Below are 27,659 nucleotides of genomic sequence, written 5' to 3'. Positions count from 1 at the left end.
ATTGTCTCTGCATCAAGATTTTCTGGTGCGACAGGAGATAATTCCAAATTTCTCCTGCAGAATTGGGATTTTTGCTGCTAACAGGTGCAGCTTCATGAGATCTTGAATTTTGAGAAACTAACTCAGTATTCTTAGGCAATTCAGCTTCAACACCTGGACTATCATCAATGCAAACACTAGGAACAATGTTAGACTCACAAAAAGTGACATGCATGGTCTCCTCAATAGTTTTTGAGTTCTTGTTATATACTCTATAGGCTTTGCTATTGGTGGAATAACCAAGAAAAATACCTTCATGTGTTTTAGGATCAAATTTTCCCAAATTTTCTTTAATATTCAATATAAAACACTTGCAACCAAACACACAAAAGTAATTAAGATTAGGTGGATGCCCTTTCCATAGTTCATATGGAGTTTTCTTCAAAAACTTTCTTATGAGGGTTCTATTTAAAACATAACAAGCTGTATTCACAGCTTCTGCCCATAAGAATTTCGGAACCTCATATTCACACAACATACATCTAGCCATTTCTTGTAAACTTCTATTTCTTCTTTCTACAACACCATTTTGTTGAGGTGTTCTAGGACAAGAGAAGTTGTGTGATATGCCTAGTTCATCACAAAAGGATTCAAAATATTGATTTTCAAATTCTTTGCCATGGTCACTTCTAATTGAAATAATTTTTAAACTCTTTTCATTTTGAATCTTTTTGCTGAATTTTTCAAAAACAGGAAAATGCTTCATGTTTATGAGCTAGAAAGAACACCCAAACAAACCTAGTATAGTCATCCACAATAACCATGCCATAACTTTTTTCTCAAAGACTATGAGTCCTAGTTGGTCCAAACAAATCAAGATGCAACAGCTCCAATGGTTTCTTAGTTGAGACTTCTTCCTTGGGTTTAAAAGATGTTTTTGTTTGTTTATCCATTTGACAAGCATCACAAGTGATGTCCTTATCAAATTTAATTTTAGGAAGACCTCTTAATAAACCCCTTTTAACAAGCTTAGAGATTTGGAACATACTAGCATGTCCTAATCTCTTATGCCACATCTATTTTTCAGATTCTATTGAAGAAAAACAAGTCACATTTTGAACTTTAAGATCATCTAGTGTGAGACTATAGACATTGTCACTTCTTTTGGCAATAAATAAAACAGCCCCTGTTTTCTCATTAATTACCCTGCAATCAGATTTTTTGAAGGTTACAGCATATCCAAGGTCACACAATTGGCTTATGCTCAATAGATTATACTTTAACCCATCTACTAAAAATACACTATCAATGCAAGTAGAAAAATCTTTGGCAACCTTACCAATGGCAATTATTTTACCTTTACCATTATCTCCGAAAGTGACAAATCCTCCATTATACTTGTTGAGTTTAATGAAGAAAGTATCATTTCCAGTCATATGCCTTGAACATCCACTATCAAGACACCACATGTCCAATTTCTTCTTGGATGCAAGGCAAACCTGCATGTTCTTCAACTAACCTTAGGTATCCAAATCCATTTGGATCCTTTGATGTGAAATCTTCTTGGTTGCCCAAGATCATTAAAATCATGAACAAATTTATATAATTTATTATCATTACCAAAAGACCTTAGAAAGATGAAGCATTGTTGAGAATCATGACCTTTTCTATTGCACTTGTAGCAATGGTTCTTGCTCACTGATTTTTTAGGTTTGCTGAAAATTTTTTGTTTGAAAATCTTGGAAGATGAAACTTCATATTTTTTAACATTTTGTTTGAAAACAGCCTTACTTTCCTCTTTGAATCCAAGTCCAGATTTTTTACCACCAAATCTTTGACAAACAAGCAATTTATCAAAATTTTGGGAACCTTGAATAAATTTTGCTAAGTCTTCATTCAGGTTTTTAATTTGTTCATTCATCTTTTTATTTTCAGCAATCAAATCAGTGGAGGCAGTGACCGTATGCTTGAGTTTGAATTTGTTTAGTTCAGCTCTTAAGACATTGTTTTCCTCTTTTAAAGAATTTCCATCACAAGCTTCGGTTGCCTTAACTTTTTCCAATAGAAAATTATTTTCAGCTCTCAATGCCTCATTATCTTTCTTACATTTAACATACTTATCTAATAGTTTCTTAGAATTCACAGTAATGTCTTTGATAATGTAGTGTAATTCATCAATAGATAGGTCAGAGAGATCTACTTCATTTTCATCATTGTGATCAACCATCAAGCATAGTTGAGCCTCTTGATCTGAGACTTCAAAGCTGGTGTCATTCTCCAAGTCTTCCCATGTTGCCATCATCACTTTCTTTTTGTCTTTCTTTGATTTTTCGCCTTTCTTTAGTTGAGGGCAATTTGACTTGAAGTGACCTGGTTCCTTGCAGTGGTGACATGTGAACTTGGTTTGATCTTTCTTGAAGTCTTTGGATGAAGAACTTTCCTTGCCTTTGTTTTTGAATCTCAGTAATCTTCTCATTTTTCTTGCAAAGAGCACCATTTCTTTTTCTGAGAAACTGTCATCAGATTCTTCTTCTTTGGATGTCATTCTTGATTTCAGTGCTACACTTTTCTTTTTGTCATCTTTGTCTTGAGACATGTGAGTAGTTTCGTAGGCTAGCAACTTGCCTCTTTGCTCATCATAGGTGATTTTGATCAAATCATTCCTTTCAGAGATGGTTGTGCTTTTCACTTCCCATTTCTTAGTAAGACTCCTCAAGATCTTCCTTACTAAGGTTTCTTCGGAATAGCTCCTCCTCATGGCATCTAGATTGTTGATGATTATTGAGAACTTTTCGAACAGTTGATCGATACTCTCATCCTCCTTCAGGCTGAACATTTCATACTCCTTCATTAGCATATCAATTCTGGTCTCCCTTACTTGTTTAGTGCCTTTATAGGTGAGTCGAGCTTGTCCCATATTTCTTTGGCCGTCTTGCACCTTGACACTTTTCTGTATTCTTCAAAATTGATTGTGCAGTGCATCAGGTTGATTGCATTTGCATTGAGTTCAACCTTCTTCTTTTCTTCCTCTGTCCACTCACTGTCTTCTTTCGCCATGACTTCTCCATCAGCGTTTTGCTTAGTTGGAACGTCTGGCCTGTTGAGAATAATCTTCCAAATATTGCAGTCGATTGACTGCACGAAGATTCTCATTCTCTCTTTCCAGTAAGAATAGTTGCTGCCATTGAAGTACGGAGGTCTGTTATTTGACTGTCCTTCAGTGAGTGTGAACACCATGATATTAGGACCTATATTGTTGGCCATGGATCTTTACTCCAAGTTATGAAGCTTGACTCCTTGAGACCTTGCTCTTGATACCAATTGATGGTTATGATTGAACTTGAGAAGGGGGTAGAATCAAGTTTGCTTAAAATTAACTCTTCAAGCTCTGTTTTCACGGAAGCAGAAATTACAGGAGATTTTTTCATTTTGTCTCATGTGCAGAACATAAAAAGAGAAGGGAAGAAGAGAAAAAGACCAGCATGTATCCTGGTTCAGATTCTAAGTGCAATGAATCCTACGTCCAGTCTCCACCACAAACCATAGTGGAATTTTCACTATAATCCACTAATTACATTCACCAATACTATTGAATTACTCCCTAATTCAACTAGTATCTACCCCTAAGCTTTCTTCACCAAAGCTTAATTAGCAACCCAAAGTGCTATCCTAACTTGGAAGGGGAATCTACACAGATTCAAACTCACCAAGTGCTAACCCAACTTGGCAAAGAGAACTAATCCTAGTTCAACAACTCAATTACACAGAATTTCAGTGGCTCTTTCATGCACCTTTTGCCTTTTTTCTTATGGCTTTTTCAATGACATTTTCAGCCTTTTTCTCAATACAAAAGATGACTCAAGATAGCCATAACAAATAAAATCAGAAATGAAGCTCGAGTAGAAGAAAAAGAATTCAGCTCAAAGTTGAGATGATGCTCTGAATTTGCTCTCTTTTTCTTGCTCTCAAATGTTGAAGTGAGGCATCTCTTACAGAATCAGATTGCTCTTCCCATTGATTCTTCCTTGCCTCTTCCAATTTCTTATACTATCAACACGTTGGAGCTATCTCTGATTGCATGCAGTCCTTGCTCCATTCTGCTTCACTAACGCTGCTTGTTGGAGGGTCTGATCCACCAACCTCTGTTGTCCTTGGAGCTACTGTCTTTCTTGGCATGCAAAGTACTTCCATTTTTGAGCCATTCCAATTGCTGTCCATAGCTCTGTGTTTTTGTTTTTCTCTTCTAAAGTTTATTTGTGATCTTCTGTATTTTGATTTGCTGATGTCCTTGTAATGAGAATGACCCTACTGTCCTTGTTTTTGTCTTGGTGTTACACCTGTTCTTGTGTAATGCCAAATGTCCTTCTTGATTTTTCTTCTTTTTGTTCCCACCATTTGTATTCGGTGCTCTCTCTCTTAGCTCATGTACTGATTTGTTGCTCATTAGCAAGTGATGGGCTTAAGTGTTGGAGCTGTAACTCTTTAAGATGCTGAAGCAATACTAGAATGGGCTGAAACAACATTTGATTAGGCCTGCATTACTTAACACACACATTAAACACATTTGGGCTTTAACCCAAGAAATGTTTGCATTATTTGTAAAATTCAAAATCACACTTAGCTCAACAAAATATTATAATTTAAACTAGTGTTCTGTCATTATATCTTGCAAGAAAGAGTGACCAATATGTTTAATTTGCATACCTGCTCTATTATCTATATAATTTTTTTTAGATCTAGAATATTCTAAACAAGATAGAAGATTGGATTGAGAAAGAGTGCCATGATGAGATGTTCGGTGTCAAAAATCCAGGAAAGATAAAAAACAGATGAAAGTATGGCCATGCATGTTGAGGGATTATGAAAAGAGAGTGGTATTGGTGGAAGTGTAGAATTGACTGTAGATGTATTTAATGATGATGCTCTAGAAAAATATAATAATAAAAAGAATTCTGTTAGTGAGACAATGAAGAATCTTGACAATGTGTACACTGAATTTTAAATTTGGCCCAATACAAGGAAAAAAAAAACTCAAACCGTTATTTCAAAGAATTAACCATCCCAACCCAAATTTACCAATAGAATTTATCCAAACACACTCTCCCCCGACGTCTACTACCCCATCTTTATCAATCATCCCACCTCTCCGGCTAGGAGCTCCCTCAACGGCCATTAAACAACCATCCATGTAGTTATTAAAATAATCATCTGACTACCTAGTAAAATGACCATCTAGCATTTGTTAATTGTATATACTTAAACTGAATCAAACAAAATAACCATCCAATTAAAAATTAAAATAACCATGTACATACAAGAATCTAAATTTGTCTGTTGATGTATATACCTTGAAGACGTAAGGGAAGCGAAATCCAAGAAAGCTAAGTTGGCCTTGCAAGATAGGGCATTTTTAAAGTGGGTTACGTTTGCATGTACAAAAATGGGAGCATCATGGACTAAACTAATTGCTTGCATAATTATTGTTGTGTTATCTTACGTTGATCTTGAACCTATACCTATGCAGGGGGAGGCGTCGTCGTTGAAAGCGGCAGCGGCCATGGCGGTCTTGGACTGCGCGACAAACGCAACGTGTGCGAAGGGAGTATCTCCATTTACGATATTGCGAGGCGTGATGGACGTATGAAAACAACACACTTGTGTGTCCTCTATACATCGAGAATGATGATGTTGAGAGGGAGAAACCGCCGGCGCGGGGAGGGGCTGCACGACTGACGCGATGCAGGACTGCAGGAGCGACCAAACTGCACGACGGTGCTGTTGGGCGTTCGTGATGCACACGTCGGCATGAGCTATAGGCGACGACGGCTGGCGTCTGTGGCGGCGCGGCACTGGTGAGAGAGGAAGAAACTAGCGAGAAAGCAGTCACATCAAATGGGAAAAAGGAGACCGTTTTTAGAGGTTTACGTAACTGTTATAAATCCTTATTTATTTTAAATTTTAAATTGGTAATTATTAAGAATTAATTATTTATTTATCATTTGATATTAATTTTAATTTTATTCCTATTGTACATATTGTACACTAAATTTATGGACTCCCCATACTTAAATAACGAGAAGTTTGAGAATGTGGGAGTCGATCTTGATTCAAATGCTAAAACAGCTCCATACAATGTGTCATAAACATCCACAATAGACCTGACATTGAGGGCGTGAATTGCCAAAGAAAAATCTGCCTCCAAGTGAAAATCTTTCTCCACATCCACGTCGATCACCAAATCCTCTTCCAAGAGTAATTTGTTGAAGGAAATGAAGCTTGTGTCACATGAGCTCGAGTAAGAAAGGTATATGATCTACGAAATTTTTCCAACATATTATCATATGAGAGAATAGAGTTTTCTACTTCATGCAATGAATGCAAGTTAGGCTTGGTTGAAATAGTAGTAATAAGAGTATGATAATTTTCATTAAGATCCTTTAAAGAATCTCAATATGTTCATCAGATGAAAGAGGATTTTTCAATGCTGTCAAAGAATTCACAATCTTCTTTATCTTCGAAACATAATCAAATGCAGAATTACCTTTTTTTTGGGGTGAGTTTCAATTGAGATTTCAATGGTGTAATATGATATTTTGTTGAGATTTTTTTCTAAAATAAAAAAATAATTAATTCCTAAAACAAGATATTTGAACTTTATTTTCTAGAATACGATTTTTTTTTTTTGCATTAAAGGTAAGTTCGCTGCATCCCCGGCAAACTCTAAGTTGAGTTCAGCAGAGTATATAAATGTGGGGCCAAATTCATCTGTCGCTTTCCTTCCAAATCTCTCTTCTAAATTTACTTTGTTCCTCCTTCACTTGTGATAGTCGGATTCTTTTGCACAAGATTTTCTATCTTTCGATGTCCGTGAAGTTCGTTATTTATGACATCGTTAGTTTCAGGTCAGTAAATAATATGTTAGTTAGAGTTACTGTTTTCAAGTTAGTTAAAGTTACTGTTTACATGTTAGTTGAAGTTACTATTTAGTAGTTGCATGTTAGTTAGAGTTACGGATTTACTGTTTACATGTTAGTTAGAGTTACTGTTTATGGTTTACAAGTTAGTTAGAGTTACTATCTAAATATTATTTAGAGTTATTATGCGTGTTGACATGTTAGTTATAGTATATAACATGTTAGTTAGATTTTTTTATATTATTGTGTTTTAGTACAGTTGTTGTTTATTTTTTATAATATGTTGATTAGTATAAGTTATTAGTAAATTTTTAGTTAGTTTAGTCAAAATAGGTAATTTAAGTTGTGAATTAGAAGATAATTAGTGAAATAATTAGTTAGGTTAGGTTAGATGAGAAGGAAACATGATTAGTAAAATTTAGGGTTCAGTTAGTTATTGATTAGGGTTGTTTAGGGTGTTAGTTGACGGCCTCATGTAGTTGGATTAAATTTTAATTAGTAAGTTTATAAATTGATTAAGAAGTAAGGTAGACAAGTAGGAGGTGTAAAATATGTTTTTTAAGAATTTAGTTAATATGAAAGGAACTCAGTTCAGCATATGTTATTTTATTTTACTAGAGTACAGTGTGGTTAGATGGAGCAATAATTATTGGATTACGAAGATACGCTTTACAGATTGGATCATGTTGAGCACATTACTGGCAGACTTGATCGGGTGGTACATTTTTTTCACTATTTTTTGTTTTGTTGTAATCAATAAAAAGTGAATTTGTTATTTAATATGTTCACCGTCCTTTTTTTTATGTGTTTCCGTTTGGTAGGCGCCTAGGATCTTGTACACCAGACGAAATTTGATGAGACGGCCGCCAGAGCAGATTTGGCCATATCTCAGACGAGCCGGGTTTGAGTATGTCGCGTATATGGTTGAGTTTGAGCACGACTGGCCATTGGCCTTGGCGTTAATAGAGAGGTGGAGGCCTAAGTCTCACACATTTCATCTACCATGCGGGGAGATGACTATCACCATGTAGGACGTGGCCTATCAGCTGGGACTCAAGATCGACGGTGATCCTGTTAGTGGATGCATAAGTGGTTGGGAGCATCACCATCAGGGACGGTCCATTGAGAACTACTGCCAGCAGCTACTGAGTGTTGTTCTTGACCCTAATGATAGACAGTCACAGACCAAGTGGACTGTGAAGCTCACATGGTTCCACAACACCGTTTGCGGAGAGCTGGAGCATGACGCCACTGAGGAGCACCTGTTGAGGTACACAAGAGGATATATCATGCAGTTGAGCAAGGGTATCCTATTCCCAGATGTATTTGACTCGTGAGTGCACATCAGGTGGCTCCCCCTTCTAGAGGACCTTGACACATGTGGCGGGTTATCATGGGGCTCAGCTGTGCTGGCATAGCTGTACCGCCAGATGTGCCGTGTCACGGAGCATGGTCAGTACAATTTGGGTGGTTGCGTCAGCTTGTTGCTGTCCTGAGCCTATCACCATATTCTGCTGCGATTGTCCGATGGATTTGATACTCGTTGGTTTCCGCTGGTCGAGATTTGGAAAGAAAGCGACAAATGAGTTTGGCCCCACGTTTATATACTCTGCGGAACTCAACCTAGAGTTTGCTGGGGTGCGGCAAACTCTATATTAACTTGCCCTTAATGCCAAAAAAAAAAAAAGAGAAAAACCCAAATCAGCCCCTGACAATTACCTCGAAAGACAACGAGACCCTGACAAAAAAAAACCCAACTTGGCCCCTGACACAAAAAAAAAAAACCCAACCCGACCCCTGACAATTACCTCGAAAGGACAACGAGGCCCCTGTGCAAAAAAAAAATCAATGTTATTTTTTTTGGTACAGGGGCTAATCAGTCCCAAAAAAAATTATCAGGGGCCGGATTGGGTGTTTTTTTTTTCTTGGGGGCCTCGTTGTCGTTTCGAGATAATTGTTAGGGGACAGATGGGGTATTCACTCAAAAAAAAATCGCACTCCAAAAAATAAAGTTCAAATATCTTGTTTTAGGAATTAATTATTTTTTTATTTTATTTTAAAAAAAATCCTATTTCATTGATTTGGAGAAATAATCTTCAATCTTGCTTCACACATCATGAGCAATGTACAATCAACCATCTTATTCTTGAAAGACTCATCCATCGAAGCAAATAATCAGGAGATGATGTTATAAGGAAAAGTCTAGGGAGCCAGCAACTTTATTAAATTCTGGCCAACATGTAACTAGCAAAAGAAAAGTGAGTAATCTCACACCATTAAATGAAATCTCACACCATTAAAAATATCATTAATAGCTACTTGATGGCTACAAATTACAAAAGTTGTTGCCCCTAACACTTCTCGATGTTATAATCCTCCAGTCTCCATCACTTATAAGTTGTTAAAAACACCGGCAGCACAATCTTCATCATTTAAAACTGTGATGAAATTTTATTGAATTGAGATGATCTTAAAAGATTTTATTCAAAGATTATTACTAATACTTATTGCTATCAAATTTTGTGATTTTTTTATTGAGTTTGTCCCTAATTGAATGATCAAAAGAATGTGGATTAAAAACAGCAAAAAAAGAAGATAAAAAATAAGAGATTATTTTAAATTTGCAGCGCTTGAAACCATGAATATTCAATCAACAAGGCTCTTGATACTACGAACCAAGGACTGAAATAACCATACGACAATGTTAAAGAGGCAGAGTATACTCAGAGAAGAAAAGTAACAATCATCAATATTAGATTGTGAAGAAGTTTACAATGACTTGAGATACAGGCTACACAACTTTGCTACTTAACAGACTTCCTAACCAACTCTTTGTCTATAACAAACTCTAAAACAGAAATTTAAACATAGCTAAGACTCACCCTTCTCATCAGTTTCATTTCTACACTCAATATAAACAATGCCAGTTAATTAATTAATTAATTAATACCTAAAAGAAATTTACCAAATTAACTAAGATCAGAATATTTTCATTCAAGCTATTAATAGTGAGACGACACAATCAAATTGGAAAGTCCGTCCGTGTAAGAAATTATATTGTGTGTTGTTCTGTATGTAAGTTATATGTGTACATGCAGAAATAACAAAAGCTATTTTGCATATGTTGGTATATAAATTAATTAATTAATTAATTAAAAGAAGTAATTATCCACGATGTATTGGTGTGTGTTTAGTTAAGCATCTGTTTGTATTGCTCCTCCAAGGACTGTTGCCTCTGCAAGCGCATCTGGTGGTTGAAGTTGCGTATGAATGCTTCGACGCGACGATTCAACTCGTCTTGACTCAGCGATGGCTCTCTCCTAAGCGCTACCGCCTGCTCCCTGAATGTCTCAGACTTGTTCAATTCAGCCACACTCCCGGGCCCGCGGTTCTGCCACGTGTCACACTTCCTCACGTGCCTGCTTAACGGTATCGCCCGTCCTTCTGTTATGGCCTTCCACGTGTTCTCCAGCGTTTCATGTCGTTTCGCCCTCGCCACCACCCTCAACGACTTTCCAGTCCCACTCCCACCTAAAATTTCGTGCAAAACGACAACACACACTTTTAATCTCAACTCGTCTTTCCACATCAAACGAAAAAAACGGTTAATGATATCGAGATTTAATTTGATACCTTCGGGAATGGACTTGGGCGGTCTACGTTGACCGAACCTTGCCGAAACGAGAGGTTTTCCCGGCGGAATCTCCGAGTCGATGCTCTTGAGCGGAATCAATGCGGATTCCTCCACCACTCCTAAGTCGATTGTCTTTTCCACCTCTTCTTCTTGTTCTTGGGGGTTGACGTGGTGAGGAGGAGGTTGTGGAATGGGAAGTGTTGTGTCGAAGGGATTGTGGTGGAAGAACTTGGAGGAGGCGACGATGGAGATGATGATGGCGTTGAGGAGAATATAGATGAATGGAGGCTTGAAGCAGAGGAGGCAGAGGTTCCAGAGTGTTGGGAAGTGAGTAGTGAGCAATGGAACAGTTGCCTTCACTCCCAGCGCCGTGAAGACGACGGCGGCGGAGAGCACAACCACCTTGAGGGAAAGCATGGAATTGGGTGTATAAGTGGTCAAGTAGTAGTGAGTGTATGATAGAGGGTACTTACGTTGGAATCCAAAGGGGAATTTATAAAGGAAGGGAAGAAGGGGAGGGAATCAGATGAAATCTCAGCCGTTCATTTGCACGGATATGGAATCTATTTTAGGTCTATGGGGTTGGCCTACTCCTAACAAGTCCTACTCCTTCACACTCTTAGCCTAAGTACGTCAAAAGAATTAAGATCAAATCAAAGGCTCTAATTATCTTCTATTCACCAATAAGAAACTGTCACGTATAGTAATTTGTTATCCGATTATTACGCATGTCTAATTCAAAATTTTTTTTTCTCTAAAATGTACAAGTGAAATGTAAATGACAACTAATGTAAAATTTTATCATTTTTTATAAGTTGAAAAATGAGGTGCAGTAGATTTTACGTGAAGTTGATAACTGTGAGTCGTTAGATGATTTGATTGATTTGACTAAATTTTTATTTAACGGCTCTCAATTATCAACTTTACATGAAATCGACTACAACTGAATTTTTACCTTTTTATAATCAATTCAAAGAAAAAGGTAGAAAATGATATTTTAAGTTAAGCGCATGCTTTTTGGATAGTTATATGATGAAAACTCAAGTGAAGTTGACTACACGTCAAGTTGATATCTAAGAACTGTTAGATAAAAATTTAGTTAAATCAGTCAAATCATCTAATAACTCTCAAATATCAACTTTACGTAAAATTGACTACACCTGAATTTCCACCTAATTGTATAGTATAATGATATGGTATAGTTCATAACTAATAATCATATAGTAGTAACCAAATAAGGCCTTGTATAATGTATATAATTTTTTTCTTACATTATCCTCTAATTATATCTACCGTTAAACCGTGGGAGTTTCTACCGAAGTTAGACGTGGAAGGTGATTATAAATAATGTCCATGCAAATTGCAAAGTAAAGTGAACGAGGAAGAATAATATTGACATCTGGATGGGGAGCAAGGCATGCACATGCGGGCACACGTACGAATATATATGGCACGTATCTACTGTAGCATTATATTTCACATTGATGATGACCATCTGACCATCCATCTGTGTCATCAAATGTGGACCGTCTAATTAAGATACGTTACAAAAGATAATAACATAATTAAAAGAAAAGGAGGAAAGGTCTAGTAGTGATATGAGCTCATAAATTCCCTGAAAAGATAGTGTAGGAATTAAGAAAGGATTACATAGTTAATTACATTAACTGACTGACAATGACACTCGCAAATTAAATCCAAAATCTTGGTTTGGACTTTTCAAACCGTAACTTAAGGAGTTTCTGGATGGGAATATAAACACCACAAAATGAGTGGTTTTGATTTGATTTTGGTCCAAATTACCCGCGTAAAAAGGCACGTATCTCAACTACACCAGCTGGTCTCATTCTCTTGCATTGCTGAAGAGATAAAATGGTCGGTTCGATAAAAAAACAAAAAGAAGTTAATGAGCTTCGGAACTTTCTTAAATTGATCCCATGAAAATTGACTCCTCTTGTGTTGGTATCAAGGACGAAAGCGCCATGCAATTGCACCAAAAGGTACAGACAAAAACTACATATGTGATCCACCCAGCTAAAAGGAACCTTTCAACAAGATTTTTAATATTTTTTCTCTTAAATAAATATAATATCCTAAAAGAGAAAGTTTAAAGCCCAGTATTTTTATTAAATTTTGGTCAATTAACAAAATAAAAATTAAATAATCTCATATAATTAGATATAATTTTATATTATTAAAAGATAAAAATTCATGTGCAGTCAATTTCAGGTAAAGTTGATAAGTGAGAGCCGTTAAATGATTTGACTAATTTAACTGAATTTTTATCTAACGACTCTCAGTTATTAACTTCACGTAAAGTCGATTACACCTGAATTTTCACCTTATTAAAAATACTAATAATAACTAATTAATAATTGTAAATCACAAAACTTACTAACCTCATCCTTTTATTAAAATTTGTCCCGTACTTAATCAACAAGAAAAAATAATATCATATCATTAAATATAATTTTATAAAATTAAAAATACTAATAATAACTAATTAATAACTACAAATTACAAAAACTTAGTTATCTCATCCTAAAAACAACAAATGCTGTTTTAATTCACACCTTCAATTTAATATGATATGATAAATGAGCATATATTACATACACAAGTCAATCTTATAAAAAAAATAAAATAGCTATGCGCAATTGAAAAAAGAATAGATTAAACAATTATTTATTTTGTTTATTATTTTTAATTCGTAGGTGTGAATGAATATCTTCAGTCGTCTTCATTTTAAATTGATCGCACATTAACACCGACGAGTGGCCAATGCAAAATAGATAAGAAATAATAAATGTATTATTACATCATAAGTGATATTTAATTGAGGTAGTATTGTAATAAGTCAAAGTATAAGTGTGAAAATAGTAATTTCGTTGGATTTGAATCATTCATGATGATTCTCGGTGAATTAGCAACAATATAACTTTGTCACAGATTTTTAAGGATATTCTCTTCGGATATATTCCGATTCATTTTCAATTAGGTTTTTCTTCAAGAATCAAATCAAAGACTCTGTAATCGTAGCTAACTTTCTTTATTAATAGGTCAATGAAAATGGTACTTTTTTTTTTGGTTTAGTAAACTTCCAACACTGTATTTGAAAATTTAAACACTGACAAAATATTATTATATAACATGAAAATGACAAAAGAAAAAATCTCCAAAAAAATTGACAAAAAGTTTAATATTTAATTTCATACATAGGAACCTAGCTACTAGAGTCTTAATCTTAATTAGTTGATACATTAGAGTTCTATATTTCAAAGTGCCCGCTTTTCTTCATATGTTTTCGTCCTTATACTCTTAGATATCTCGTCGAATAAACAAAGTATTCATGATTTAGCAAAACAGACAAAGTAGAACTGTAATTGGTGGAAAATTAGCGTAGTCCAAAGTTGTATGTGTCGGCAAACAACGCTCTCCATATATGCACTTTCAACTGTATCCTGCAACTGCCACATATATTCTAAAGAAAGTCAAGAGAATTAATAATATTTTAGTTAATATAAAATTTATTTTATTTTTACTTTTCTTCTTTTACAAAAAAAAAAAGCAAAAAGAGTATTTTTTTTTTACTAATTTTTTTATGTTAACTATAAATTTATTAAATATTTGATTCCAATATCCTTAAAATATATACTTAGTAACTAATTATAATTATTAACCATCTAGCATGACTCATCTTAAATTCAGTATGCCTTAAGATGTTCACAAATAAGGATAATTTATCCATTCAAAACAATCTATCGTGATTATATTGATTTTAGATTTAATGGCTAATTAATTATAATCGGATCAGACATGATTAAATTCAATTTTAATGGATTTGAGTATTAGTTTTAAAATTTTAGAACTCGAACCATGGAATCCAAAGAGATGCATATTCTTTTTTTTTATTGAAAAAAAAATTTAAAAATTTATTATTTTTAGATCATCAATTTAATATTTTATTCAAATATTCTATTTAAAATATTTTTTTATAAAATAAATAGATTCTAAAATAAATATTTATATGAGTTATAATTAAATAAAAATAATTTTATTGAATAAAATTTTTTACTTATAACTCATATAATTATATTTCTTTGATTTTATTAAAAAATATAATTATTTAAAATTATTTAGTTAATATTATATATAAATTTTATATTTATTAAAAAATAGAATCCAGCTAATTTATAATATTCCAACATTTGTATTTTTTATATAAATTTTTTTTTAAATTTTTGGTAGAAATTAATTGTGCTAATGAATAAGTTTTTAATGCTATTCAAAAATCTCTCCTTTTCTAAAGAATTTTTTAGATTTTTTTTTTGGATCTGGAGGTGTATTTTCTTAGAATTGTCATGTAATTGATATAGTTTTTTATTGCTACAAATAAATATTTACGACAAAAAATAATTCCCAATTTTAGGATGACCGATCTCTAAATTCAATTCATATAATATCTTTTTCAGACGCTAAAAAAATTGCATTTCAAATACACCAATTAGTGGATACGAAAATATTAATATCAGATCTACAAAGACAAATAATTAATTTATCCATTTAATATTAATTAAAAATAAATAAAATTTAATAATATATATACATCTTTATTTCTTAACCTAACAATTTTTTAAATTATAATAATTATTTAAATTTAAATTAATCATGTAATTTATTATTATTATTATTATTATTATTATAATATTTTTAAATTTTTTTATAAATTTTATTTTTAATTGGTATTCAATTATTCGAATCCATCCCATCTAAATTTAATCAATTTAGATTAGTTTAAATATATTTATAAAAATATTAAATTTAAACCAATTTAAATTAATTAAAATTTAATCCATTTGATTTTTATTTTCCATCACATCCGAATTAATCCGAGCTGTGAATACTTTTAAATTTAATTACGCAGCAGCAGATAGAGGCATTGGATTCCGTGCCTAATTATTATGTGAGATTAGGTTTGAGCCACACCCACACCTAAAGGCTAAGGGGATAAAGATAAGAAAAGAAGCAGCAGTCAAGGTTTCAATTCAATACTAGTGGAGTTTAGCTGAGTAAGGGTGGAAATGGAAACGTATGGAGTATTACTACTATATCATACTAATATACTATACCCGTATTAATGGATAATTTCTGTAGGGCCTACCCGTTATTAATTAACTCAACAAACTGGCTGGTAGTTAAATGGCGGTTGATAACATTTGGATTTTCACATCACAATTTTTAGAAGAAAAAATTTAGGAAGCTAATTATAGTATAAATCAATTAAATCAATTTGTTTATTTTTTATTTTAAAATTTTAAAAATTAAGATAATAAAAAATTACTTTTTTTATATTGTAATATACTTATTTTTTAACTAATTAATTAAAATTAATTTCACTCCTAATTATGAAACCGTTTCTGGAATAATAGTGATGTTTTCTTTCATTATTACAAAATGGATAGAGTTATTACCAAACACCGTCTAAAGCGATATAGTGTGTTTTTAAGTTATGCAGTGTAAAGGTGGCTTGAAATGTTTTGAAATTTGAACACTATGCAAGTTTTATTTGATATTTTTATTCGAGTAAACTATCATTTTTATCCACGAAAGTTGAAAATGCTGACATATTTATTCATAAAAAAAATTATCATTTATACCTATAAAATATGAGTTCTATATAACAAAATTATTCAAACACTAAAAAATCATATAAAAATTCCAAATTACCCTTATCATATCGTCTGCATCATCTTTTTCCTACCACCACCACCACTAACCCTAATTCCATCCTCTCTCTCTCTCCTTTCATTTTCTGAGCTCGTCGTCGCCGCCAAAGTCCGTCAACTTTGCCAACTCCTTTCTCTTTCTCTTTCTCTCTCTTTCCTTCTATATTTTGCTTCTATCTCTTCTACTTCTTCGAATGATTGCGTGATATAGGTTCAGTTGTCTCTAAGTTTGTAGACTGGGGAGGAACGGGTGGAACCGCGGACTTGACAGGGACTGGAGCTCTGTGTCAGCGAGAGATGGAGGGCTAGTTGGAACGGATTAGGGCAGCAGTAGCGATCAGGCAGCGGCAGCGGCTTTAGAGTTGTAAAAGGCGGCGAAAACAGAAGGCGACGGTGGTCTTGAGCTCGCGGAGGTGAGGCAAGGGGAAGAAGAAGAAAGAGAGAGGGAAAGGGTGGAGGAGGAAAGAAAGGGGGAAAGGTCGCGGCGGCGGCGAGTGGAGGTTGGGTGGGACTTGACGGCGCCAGCGACTATTGAGTGTCGCAGCGGTGGTTACGCAGAGGAGCTAAGAAGGGGCGAGAGAGAGGAAGAAGAGTGGAAATCGGGTGAGGGGGGACAGCTTGGTATTCGCTGATGGTGGTGCGGTGGTCTTAGATAATTTGCTTTTTCTATTGTTGTTGTTGTTGTTATTACTTTATGTGAAGAAGATGATAATGGAGGTATAGTGGTAGTGGTGGTGATGGTAGTGATGAAGGAAATGAAGTGGTGGTGCCTCTGAATTGAATGATGGTGGTAATTAGGGTTTAGGATGGTGGTGAGGAAGAATTTTGATGGTGGGTTTGGAATTGGAAAAGTGGTGGTGTGGAGTAAGTGGTGGTGGTGGGGTAATTTGAAAATTTCAAATAATTTTTTTGGATTTGGATAATTTTATTAGCAAACGTTTATATTTTATGAGTACAAATGATAATTTTCTTTTTTTTTTATGGGTAGATATGTCCGTATTTTCAACTTTCGTGAGTACAAATGATAATTTACTCTTTTTATATTTAATGAACGTGAATATTTTTTTTTTAAATCTATGTTCGACCAAAAACAAGAATTACTTATTTTTACATTTAAAATAGTTCGTTGAAAAATTATGATTGTAATTCATTTTTTTTGCTAATATTGTCCTTATGTTATCTGTCAAAAAATATTTATTGTTGTAGTTAATTCTTCTTTCACCTATTTTATTCTTCTAATTGTACAAAAAAAACTCAAACATTCTCTTTTATATATTTTAATGTTATTTTGAAAGAATTTTTTATTTATCTTTAGAAAACAGAATTTTAGTAAAAAAAAGTATAAATATTAAAATAGATGAATAATGATTGAAAATATAATTTTATGTTCCTTTTAGTAATTTTACACATAAAAATAATTTTAATAAAAATTATCTTAAACAAAATTTATTTTATCATAATTAATTTTAGTATTAAATTATTAAATATAAATTATATTGATATCAATTCAATTTTAACCAAACATAATTCTACAAAATTAAATAAGAATGAACTCTCATTACAAATTCAAATCCAAACACATTTATAGATTATTTTTTTTGTGACTACTTTTTTTTTTACTACATTTATAGATTGTTTGAATATTAGTGTTTGATTTGTTGAGGTTAGAGGTTCCTAGATTCCTACTAATTACTATAATAGTATAATTACAATTACACGGTGGTTGTGTGGTAGGTAATTATACGGTCAAAAACGAGTAAAAGGATAGGGGAACAAGCATAACGATAAAGCCTTTTTCTCAATTTTTTTATCTATTATATATTATTAATTTTATAATTAAAATATATTATATATCATTCTTTTATTACAATATATAATTTTTAGATAAGTATAAAAAATTATATTATTTTTTTATCAAAAATAAAAAGGCTTAAACATGCGATTTCTTAGATAAATATAAAAAGACTATATCATTTAAGTTATAACTTATTAACAAAGAGATTATACCATTTAAATTATAATCATTAGCATAATTAATTATAAATTTAATAATTAAAATATACAATATAATATTCTCTAATTGTAATTAAAATTAAAATTGAAATATAACTATATTATTGTATTACTAACTATTTAACAATCAAAATGTACTACATAATATTTTTATTAAAATTGAGATAAAATATTTTTCTCGAAAATTAATAAATTATTTTCTTCCATTCTCTTATTAATTTCTCTTTCCTTCTCTATTTCTCTTTATCCTACTCACTCTATAGATAATTTATATTTTATATTTTATATTATTAATTTGATAAATTAAAATGTATTATGAGATATTCTTTTATTATAATTAAAATATTTTTTTTTAAATTAAAAAACTTCCTCTTTCATTCTTTTTTTTATTTTTTCTTTTTTCTTTCAATATTTATTTCTTTCTATCTCTCTCTGTGCTACAGAAAAATAAAATTAATAAAATAATATAATTCAAGTAAATTTATAAAACTATAAAAAATATAATAAATTTATAATTAAATATAATTAAAAATAATCACATAATATTATTCACATAAAAATATATATTATTATCATATGCATATTTTTATTTAATTTTAATTTTTTATCGTTTATCTTTCTAATCGATATTTTTAATTCTCTTCTTTCAAATATTTATTACATATAATTTATAGAGAATACTAATATTATGATTAATTAGAATCAAGATTCAAATGTTTCAAAAAAATTAATTTTAAGTTAATTTTATAACTATCAATATAAATTTTTTTATACTAATATCTAATTATATTTATATATAAAGAAAGAAAAAAATATTATTTTTAAATGACAAATATAAAAATAATTATTTTTATTTATGTAATAGACTTAACTCCTAATTAATATATATATATATATATATATATATATATATATATATATATATATATATATATATATATATATATGGCTATGGACAATTTACATAAACAAATTGTTACAACTCCAAAATGAAGACGCAAATGCATTGTTTCACGTATCTATATAAACCGTTACTGACAGTAGCAGTTTACGAATACACAGAATCTGCTGCTACCAGCTGCGGTTTACGAGCAAACGTGGCATTACAGAAACCCGCTAGTGCCTGTCGCGATTTCTGTTTGATTTGGCTTCTTCATAAATCGCTACTGCCAGTAGAGGTTTATGTGCGTTGGTGTTTGTGTGTAAATCGCTAGAGCCTATAGTGGTTTACGTGGAGGGTGGCTGCCTATATAAACCGTCAAAGGCAGCCGCATATTATTCATTTGGAGTGTTTGTGGGGTTGGTTAGAGAGAGAAAATTCTAGAGAGAAGTCAGAAGAACTTGAGAGCGGGTCCAAGTTATCTGAGTGGCGACCTCCGGCGGGATATCATGGCAGATGGAATGAGCTTGTACCGACTGAACGGTGTTGCGCATATTGCCGGTTCCATTGGTGACGAGGTAAGTTAATTTTTTTTTAGCGTTAGCATTTGTTAATTAGAAAAATGGTATGTAAGGTAGATAAACTAAAATTTATAGATTAATCCCTCTAGTTTGAAATTAGGTTTCGCATGTTAGGATATTAGTTTACTTGGTTTGGGTTGAGTTTTTTTTTCGTTAGTTTATAAATATTATTGGTTATCTGAATATAGTTCCCTTTGATGAATGTTATTGTACATGTTATTGGTTTATTTTATGATTTGTCCTTTTTTTATTTTTTATAATTATTTTGTTGAACATATTTTTGTTTTAAGTTGCCAAAGTTTGACAGTCATGCTTATTATTTATTTTATTTCGGTTAATATATTTGTATGTTATGAAGTTTTATAGTCGGGTTTATATTATTTTTATAATTGTGGCCGTAGATTTATTCTATTTAGTGTTCTGTTATCTTTACTATTGTAATAAGTTTCTATAATATGAAGCTTTAAGGTCATTTGACGACTGAGTTATAGGTTCATAGATTAATTTGTTCATTGGTTCCTTATTTGTTGATAGTTTAAGATATTTGTTATTGTTAGATAGGGAAATTTGTTGTGGATAGTAGAATTGAATTATTTTCTGTATATCTTTCATGTTCTGTGCAGCCAATTAGGTGTATATACAGTGTGAAACGGTAACAAAATATGCCCATGCATGAGCAGATCATCCCGTATTTAGAGAGGACATGATTGTACCATTTGGCCAGGCTAAACAGCCACTGGTTCTGGTTGGATGAGCTGTTGGTGAGTGCATTTGTTGAAAGGTGGCGTCCTGACACGCACACATTTCACATGCCTTTCGGGGAGTGCACAGTGCATTGCAAGACGTGGCCTTTTAGCTAGGGTTGCCTGTCGATGGGGAGGCTGTGAGTGGTTGCCTATGTGAGTTTGAGAAATTTATGGAGGGTGGCCGACCATCTTGGGAGTGGTTTTAGGACCTATTCGGTGAGCTGCCACCACCGAATAAGGTCAAGCAGATGACGGTACACTTTACATGGTTCCACGAGAGGTTTAGGTTCAGCAAAGCAACGGAACCATCCATGGTGGATTTAATCCCAAGGATCCAGCGGGGCAGATCCCCATATGACTCCTCCCAGTCGCCATAGATATGTGTTACTGCCTTCTGCTTCGCCAACCACACCTTCCGATAACTGGGCCTAAAACCGTATGTCGCCTCCGTTGCCTCTTGCAGCACCTTAATTGACACCGACGCATCAACTCTAACCAAAGGAAAGATCCTCGCACATATGACATGATAATCAAGCTACTTGTGGTTGCTCGATATCGATGTGGCCATACACATGTGTGGTCCGTTGTACCTCCTAACTTCCCATGTCCTCATCCTCTTTCGCATGACTATACGAATCAACCACATGCACCTGTTACCAAACTCCTTGCATCTCTCCCCTGGTATTTCAGATTGTCCGACTCCATAACTCTATACTCAACTCCACGCCGAATGCTGTAATCTTTTACATCAGCATGGCTTCCTCCTTACTCTGGAATGATTGGCCAATCTGAAATTCCATCAAAGGATTCCCATCATGCATACCCTGTCCCACGAAGGTTGTCTCTATATTCTGGTGTTGGCCGATGGCTTCCAAGTTCAAGGACGATAGGTGTGGAGGGTACTCTTGTGTTCCAGAACCAGAACCTCCATGTGCTGTACATGTACCTCTTGGAATATCATCATCATTGTCCCCACCAATATCGACTGGCTCCTCATCCGAATCATCGTCACGCAACGCATTCTCAACTCGATCTGGTCCGACCTCAAATTCAAAATCAGGCACAACAGGAGGCACACTAGTATGGACAGCCCCAGCACGTTCGGGCTCAGGAATTAGAACTGCAGCTGCTACCACAGACATCGATGTCGAGGCACCACCGATCGTGGTTGACTGAGGATTCAGTGCCGATGCCCCAGAGCTGTCGACACCATCTTTCAACTTCGCAAACAGCTCAGGTATCCTCACTTCCGGAAAACTACGCCTGCAGTGAAACAAGACCTGCATGTCTTCATCCGACCCTATCACAAAGGTCTCATATCTCACACCAGCTAACACAACGGCAATGAAAATATTGTAAAACAACTTTTTTACCCACTTCGTCCTACTCGCGCCGAGCTTCTGTAATATGCTGAGCTTAATCTATACCAACGTACTCGAAGATCGGATAAAAATACTAAGTGGTTCTCTATCTGTGAATTTCACACCATGCCTTTTGCTCTTTTGAATTTTTCCAGAGCAGTGGACTAGAGCCACAAAACTATCTTCCCCCTCCATTTGTGAATAACACTCTTCCTCCATATTTGGCCCATCTACGGTTTATATAGGCAGCCCCTTTCACATATACTTAACGTAAACCGCTATAACCACTAGCGGTTTAGTCACGACCCACAATACACATAAACCGCTACTGGCAGTAGCGGTTTATGACCAGACAGATTCATGCAGAAACTGCGGAATGCAACAGCAGTTTCCATGCATTCACACATCAACGTACTCCGCGGCTGGCAACAGCGGTTTCTGTGCTTCTGTAAACCGCCAATTTCCATAGATACCTGAAACAATGCATTTGCGTCTTGATTTTGGAAACAATACATTTGCGTAATTTTGATGGTGAAACAATTTATTAACGTGAATTGCCATATATATATATATATATATATATATATATATATATATATATATATATATATATATATATATTAAATTCTTTCATAATGAGTATAAGAGCATTAAAATTAATTATTAGTAAAAATTTAAACTCTTTTACATAAAAATAATAATTAAAAAATTTATTATTTAATTTTTTCTATGAAAATCCTATTCTTTTTAGTCGAGCGGAGACTTTTGTCCCCTACGACTTTTTTATAAAAATAGTTTAATTTTATAAATTTTTTGTGTTATAATCTATAATGCCATGACAAAAACAATGTAATTTTAAAAAAATCTTATTCCCGTAATATTATTACAAATAAAAACACTAATTATCAATAATGTTTTACCCTTTTACTTTTAAACAAAATTAAAATTTAAACAATACATATTTTTTTATTCAAGACACTAGAAAAATCAAGTATGAAAACACAATCATCGAGTTCATTTTTTTTTTAATTCTTTGGCCAATTCAAATTTCTCTGATTGCATAACATATTTTATCCGACAATGGCAATGTATATAAATCAAACTATTTTCTTTTTATATTATCTTAAAATCTAGAGTAAATCCGTTTTTTGGTCTCTATCTTTTTTAAAAATTGACAAGTCGCTCCCTAACTTTTAAAAAATGATAAATTAGTCTCTGTCTATTTCTTCCGTTAGACACATCGATCTTTCTATGGTTAATGGATAGGAATTGATGTGTCTAACAGAAGAAATAAATAGGGGCTAATTTGTCCAACAAAAAGATCAATGTATCTAATAGAAGAAATAGACAGTGACCAATTTATCATTTTTTAAACGTTGAAGGACGATTTGTCAATTTTTAAAAAAGATAGAACCAAAAAAGATATTTACTCTAAAATCTACTATCGTGTTACCATCAATTAGTGTGCCACTATTATTTAAAAGGAGAGACAAAATTTTATATGGTAACAAGGTATATTTAGCCAAAAAAGAAAAATGTTTAAACATTAACTAATTCATGTTAAATAAGTAAAATTGTACATTAAATCAAAGTAAAATAAATAAAGCCAAGTCCAATAGTCAAATTGAATCGCAATTTATCAAATGAACAAAAATGAAAATTGAAAAAACTCAAAATCTAGCTAAATTTATTGTTTTTGTCAAGCATTTTTAGCCATTAATCTAGTTTTTCTAGTATAATAATTCAACAATATATTTTTAATCTATACATAAAATATTGCTAGTAAAAAATAATAAATGATAAGTTTAAAAAACTCTAAATTAATATTTGTGATGAACAAACATTATTGAAATAATAAATTACAAAATTATTAATATGAGTTTCATTAAACATGTGTTAATTAATAATTTTGTGATGCAGGTTTTAATTGGGCCGAAAATAAATGAATTGCAGCAAATCCAAAATCAAAACTTGCAATTAGCCTTATTTAATGTTTCCTACATTATGGCTGAATGGTTATAATAAATGTTGGCCAGAATAGATCTTGTTATTATAATCCCAAAGAAAGCTTTCCTATTTGTTCAATGCTTGATCCAAAAATTCATCAGGAAAGCAAATGTTACTAATTGGGCCAGATTAAATTTTATTACTACCAAGTCCAACATTAATTTTTAATGAATGCTTCCAAGCTTGGTCCGAAACCAAGTTAAAGAGAAAGCAAATTGGCTTCATGCTTTCCAACGGATTCCATTTCTTGTTAAGGATGGATTTCAAAACTTAATATGCTAGCATTGGAAACATGAGAGAGAACTTGACTTTGATTTGATGGGAATCATTATGATCAATGCAGTACGCTACTCAAAGCAAGGGAAGTAAAAGCAATCCATCAATTTGTTCCATTTCAATTAATTGCTTTTACTTTAACTTCACATTCTCTCTCATCTCTTTCCTTCTTCTCCTTCGGTTATTGTCCAGGAAACAATGGAAGCTAAGCTCAGCTACCAAAAGGAAGAAGAAGCTGCATGCATCAAGACCATCAAGCTAATGATGGCAAGAAATCATAACAAACTAAAAGTATGATGTGGCTGAGATAATCACCAAATGTGGTAAGATTTGGTGAGGTAATCTCGGATCCTTCATACTCAAAAAGAAAGAAGGAGATTCGGCCAGCAAGGTGAAGATTCTTGGAGGCATGACTTGTCTCTGATTCTGCTCAACCACCACAGGAAGTAGCTAGAGTGGCGAAGTGATGGAAGAGGCAGAGATTGGAGCAGATGAAGTCATCATCATCATGAAGCATCAAGGGCCAGAAATCCATCTTGGAAAGGAAGCCAAGGATGGAGCGCTCGGATTGATGAAGAGCGATAACCAAGGAAGGACTAGAGGTATTTGCATGTTGGTTTTTGCATGAGTTTCTTCTTCTCTCTCTGTGGCCGAACCGATTCTGTTTTGAAGGAAAAGAAGCTAAGCTCGATTTTATGTTTCAACTGCGAAGGCTTCACTTCTCTATAAAAGGGGTGAACAGTCATGGTTTGATTCAAGGAAAAGAAAGTGAGAGTGCAAGGCACAGAAGTCTCATAGCTACCTAAGCTTACAGATTTTCTTCTCCTTCAATGTATTTTGTTTAGTATTTTTCTGTTTAATTTTGTCATGTCTTGAGTCTCATGGAAAAAGGCAAACATTGAGGTTTGTATGAAAAAAGCCATAGAGCGAAAAAAGGCAGAGAGTGCAAAATTAAAAGAAAAAGCCATAGATGTCCTTAGATGTCCTTTGTTCATCTATGTTGTGTTTCATGATTCTATGGGAATCCCCTTATAAGTTGGGTTAGCACTTTACAATTTGTAATCTGGATGATTATAGTGAAATTCCATCGTTGTTGTGATGGAGACTGGATGTAGGCTGCACTGCACTTAGCAGCTGAACCAGGATATATCTGGGTGTAATCTTCTCTCTCTACTTCTTCATTTCTGTTTCTGCTGAACAGGAGCTAAAATAAAAAATGTCTCGTGCCAAGTGACGAGACAAAAGTAAAAAGTCTCGTGGCTAGGGACGAGACAAAAACAGAAAAGTCTCCTCAAAGACCAGAAAGTGTAATCAAGAAAAAGGGGGCTAAGATTCAACCCCCCTTCTCTTAGCCACCAAAACCATCAATTGGTATCAGAGCTTGGTCTCAAAGAGATCAAGCTTTGCAGCTTGGAGAAAAGATCCTCATGGCAGAAAGCAGTGGCTCAAATCCGGTATCGTACAATCTCACAGAAGGACAATCAAGCAACAGAATGCCTCTTTTCAATGAAAAAAACTATACCTATTGGAAGGAGAGAATGAAGATCTTTGTGCAAGCAGTAGACTACAGGCTCTGGAAGATCATCCTAGAAGGACCACAGTTTCCTACTAACACTAGTGCTGAAGGAGTAGTCACTCTTAAACCAGAAGCAAGCTGGACAGAGGAAGATAGGAAGAAAGTTGAGCTAAATGCCAAGGCCATAAATCTACTCAACTGTGCTATCAGCTTCGATGAGTACCGACGGGTATCACGATGCACAACGGCAAAGGAAATCTGGAATAAATTACAAATCACTCATGAAGGAACCACCATTGTAAAGAAGACTCGAATAGACATGTTAAACAGGGAGTATGAAATGTTTACAATGAAGGAAGGAGAATCCATTGATGAACTGTTTGAACGGTTCAATACCATCACTGTTGGCTTGGATGCTATGGGAGTAACACATTCTGATTCTGTGCTTGTGAGAAGAGTGCTGAGATGTCTCACTAAAGAGTGGGAAACAAAAGCTTTAATCATCTCTGAGAGCAGTAATCTTGATTCCATGACACTTGATGATTTGAGAGGAAACCTTCTTGCTTTTGAAAACACTTATTTAAAAAAGGAGTCAAAAAAGAAAGGAATTGCATTTTCTTCTGTTACTAACCCTCTGGATGATGAATCCAGTGACAACTCATCTGAAAATAAATTTGTGTTGTTTGCCAAAAAATTCAGGAAAATGATGAAGTTCAAAGGCAAAGGCGGCAGCTCAAGGAAAGTGAAGAAACACCTTAGCAAAGTGACGTGTTTCAACTGCAAGGAAATGGGGCATTACAAATCTGATTGTCCCAAGTTAAAAAGGGAGGAGAAGAAAAAAGGAGGAAAGAAGAAGGGTCTGATGGCATCATGGGAAGACTTAGAAAATGACTCGGATAGTGATGAAGAATCTGCGACTAAGTCACAGCCTTGTCTCATGGCAAATCATGTAGATCAAGTATTTTTTCAAAACCCTGACACTGAAGACCTTCATCTTATGATAGATCACCTTTCTGAAAAAATAAGATATTTTCTGACTGATAATCAAGATCTTGAACAACAAATTTTCATTCTTAAAGCTGAAAATGATTTTCTCAAAGAAAAGCTAAGGGAGACCGAAACTGCCTGTGATCTTGTGGAAGAAAATAAGCAGTTGAAAGCCTAACTTAGAAGCTGTGAAAGTGATCACTCGGTAGTTGCATATGTAAACTGTTTTAAAGAAAATGAAGAGTTGCTGGAAAACGTTAAAAATCTTGAAAATGACTTAGGTAAATTTACTCAAAGTTCTGAAAATCTAAATCAAATTTTGGCTAGTCAAAAACCACTCTTTGATAAAGCTGGTTTGGGATTTTATAAATCTGATAAGAAACCTTCCTTTAAAGATAAAGCTTCTTCATCCAATGACACAAGGTTTCAAGATCCCACATACTTTAACAAAACAGCAACTCCAAGATTTTGTAGATTGTGTAACCGAAGTGGTCATTTTTCCGTTCAATGTTTCTTTGGTGAAAGAATGATTGGTGATAAAGTTTACAAGGTTGTTTTTGATTACAATGATTTGGGACATAAGAGATGGTTTAACGTGAAAGGATCCAAGAAAATTTGGATACCTAAGGTCACTTGAGCTTATTTTGTAGGTATGCCTAGCATCCAAGAGGAAGGAAAATATGTGGTATATGGACAGCGGATGCTCTAGGCATATGACCGGAAAGACAACCTTCTTCATAAAGCTTGATGAATATGATGGAGGACTTGTCACTTTTGGTGATGATGGAAAAGGAAAGATAGTGGCTGTTGGAAAAGTTGGTAAAAACTTTTCATCTTGTATAAATGATGTTCTTCTTGTCAATGGCTTGAAACATAATTTACTTAGTGTTAGTCAATTATGTGATTTGGATTTTGAAGTTATTTTTAAGAAGTTTGTTTGTTTAGTTGTTTGTGAGAAAACTGGGGATGTTCTATTTGAAGCTAAAAGATGCAACAATGTGTATGGATTAACTCTTGAGGATTTAAAGGAACAAAATGT

The 27,659-nt window shown here is 33.6% G+C and overlaps 2 protein-coding genes across 2 annotated transcripts; both read right to left on the bottom strand.

The window, feature by feature from the left end:
* Nucleotides 1-9,685: 9,685 nt before the first annotated feature.
* On the bottom strand, nucleotides 9,686-10,985 carry LOC130957956 (uncharacterized). The gene is made up of 2 exons (XM_057884819.1): nucleotides 10,527-10,985; nucleotides 9,686-10,424 (listed from the first exon to the last, which is right to left on the bottom strand). The coding sequence occupies exons 1-2, from the start codon at nucleotides 10,942-10,944 to the stop codon at nucleotides 10,084-10,086; spliced, it is 759 nt and encodes a 252-aa protein (XP_057740802.1). The 5' UTR covers nucleotides 10,945-10,985; the 3' UTR covers nucleotides 9,686-10,083.
* Nucleotides 10,986-20,675: 9,690 nt separating this feature from the next.
* Nucleotides 20,676-22,349, bottom strand: LOC130956585 (uncharacterized). Its single transcript, XM_057883628.1, has 3 exons — nucleotides 22,145-22,349; nucleotides 21,221-21,803; nucleotides 20,676-20,964 (listed from the first exon to the last, which is right to left on the bottom strand). The coding sequence occupies exons 1-3, from the start codon at nucleotides 22,347-22,349 to the stop codon at nucleotides 20,676-20,678; spliced, it is 1,077 nt and encodes a 358-aa protein (XP_057739611.1).
* Nucleotides 22,350-27,659: the final 5,310 nt, after the last annotated feature.

This window comes from Arachis stenosperma, chromosome 10, assembly GCF_014773155.1.
Source record: "Arachis stenosperma cultivar V10309 chromosome 10, arast.V10309.gnm1.PFL2, whole genome shotgun sequence".
NCBI lineage: Eukaryota > Viridiplantae > Streptophyta > Magnoliopsida > Fabales > Fabaceae > Arachis > Arachis stenosperma.
Note: the sequence above shows the minus strand (reverse complement) of the source record. Positions and strands in the feature narration are given on the sequence as shown.

What these genes read in the sequence shown, in the direction of transcription:
- LOC130957956 (XM_057884819.1), bottom strand. Translation starts at nt 10,944, where the DNA reads ATGCTTTCCCTCAAGGTGGTTGTGCTCTCCGCCGCCGTCGTCTTCACG. An exon ending in GCCCAAGTCCATTCCCGAAG is followed by an intron (nt 10,425 to 10,526) that starts GTATCAAATTAA and finishes ACGAAATTTTAG; the next exon opens with GTGGGAGTGGGACTGGAAAG.
- LOC130956585 (XM_057883628.1), bottom strand. Translation starts at nt 22,349, where the DNA reads ATGTATTGTTTCCAAAATCAAGACGCAAATGCATTGTTTCAGGTATCT. An exon ending in AGTAGCGGTTTATGTGTATT is followed by an intron (nt 21,804 to 22,144) that starts GTGGGTCGTGAC and finishes CCGTTGTGTTAG; the next exon opens with CTGGTGTGAGATATGAGACC. An exon ending in AAGGAGGAAGCCATGCTGAT is followed by an intron (nt 20,965 to 21,220) that starts GTAAAAGATTAC and finishes TCCTTTGGTTAG; the next exon opens with AGTTGATGCGTCGGTGTCAA.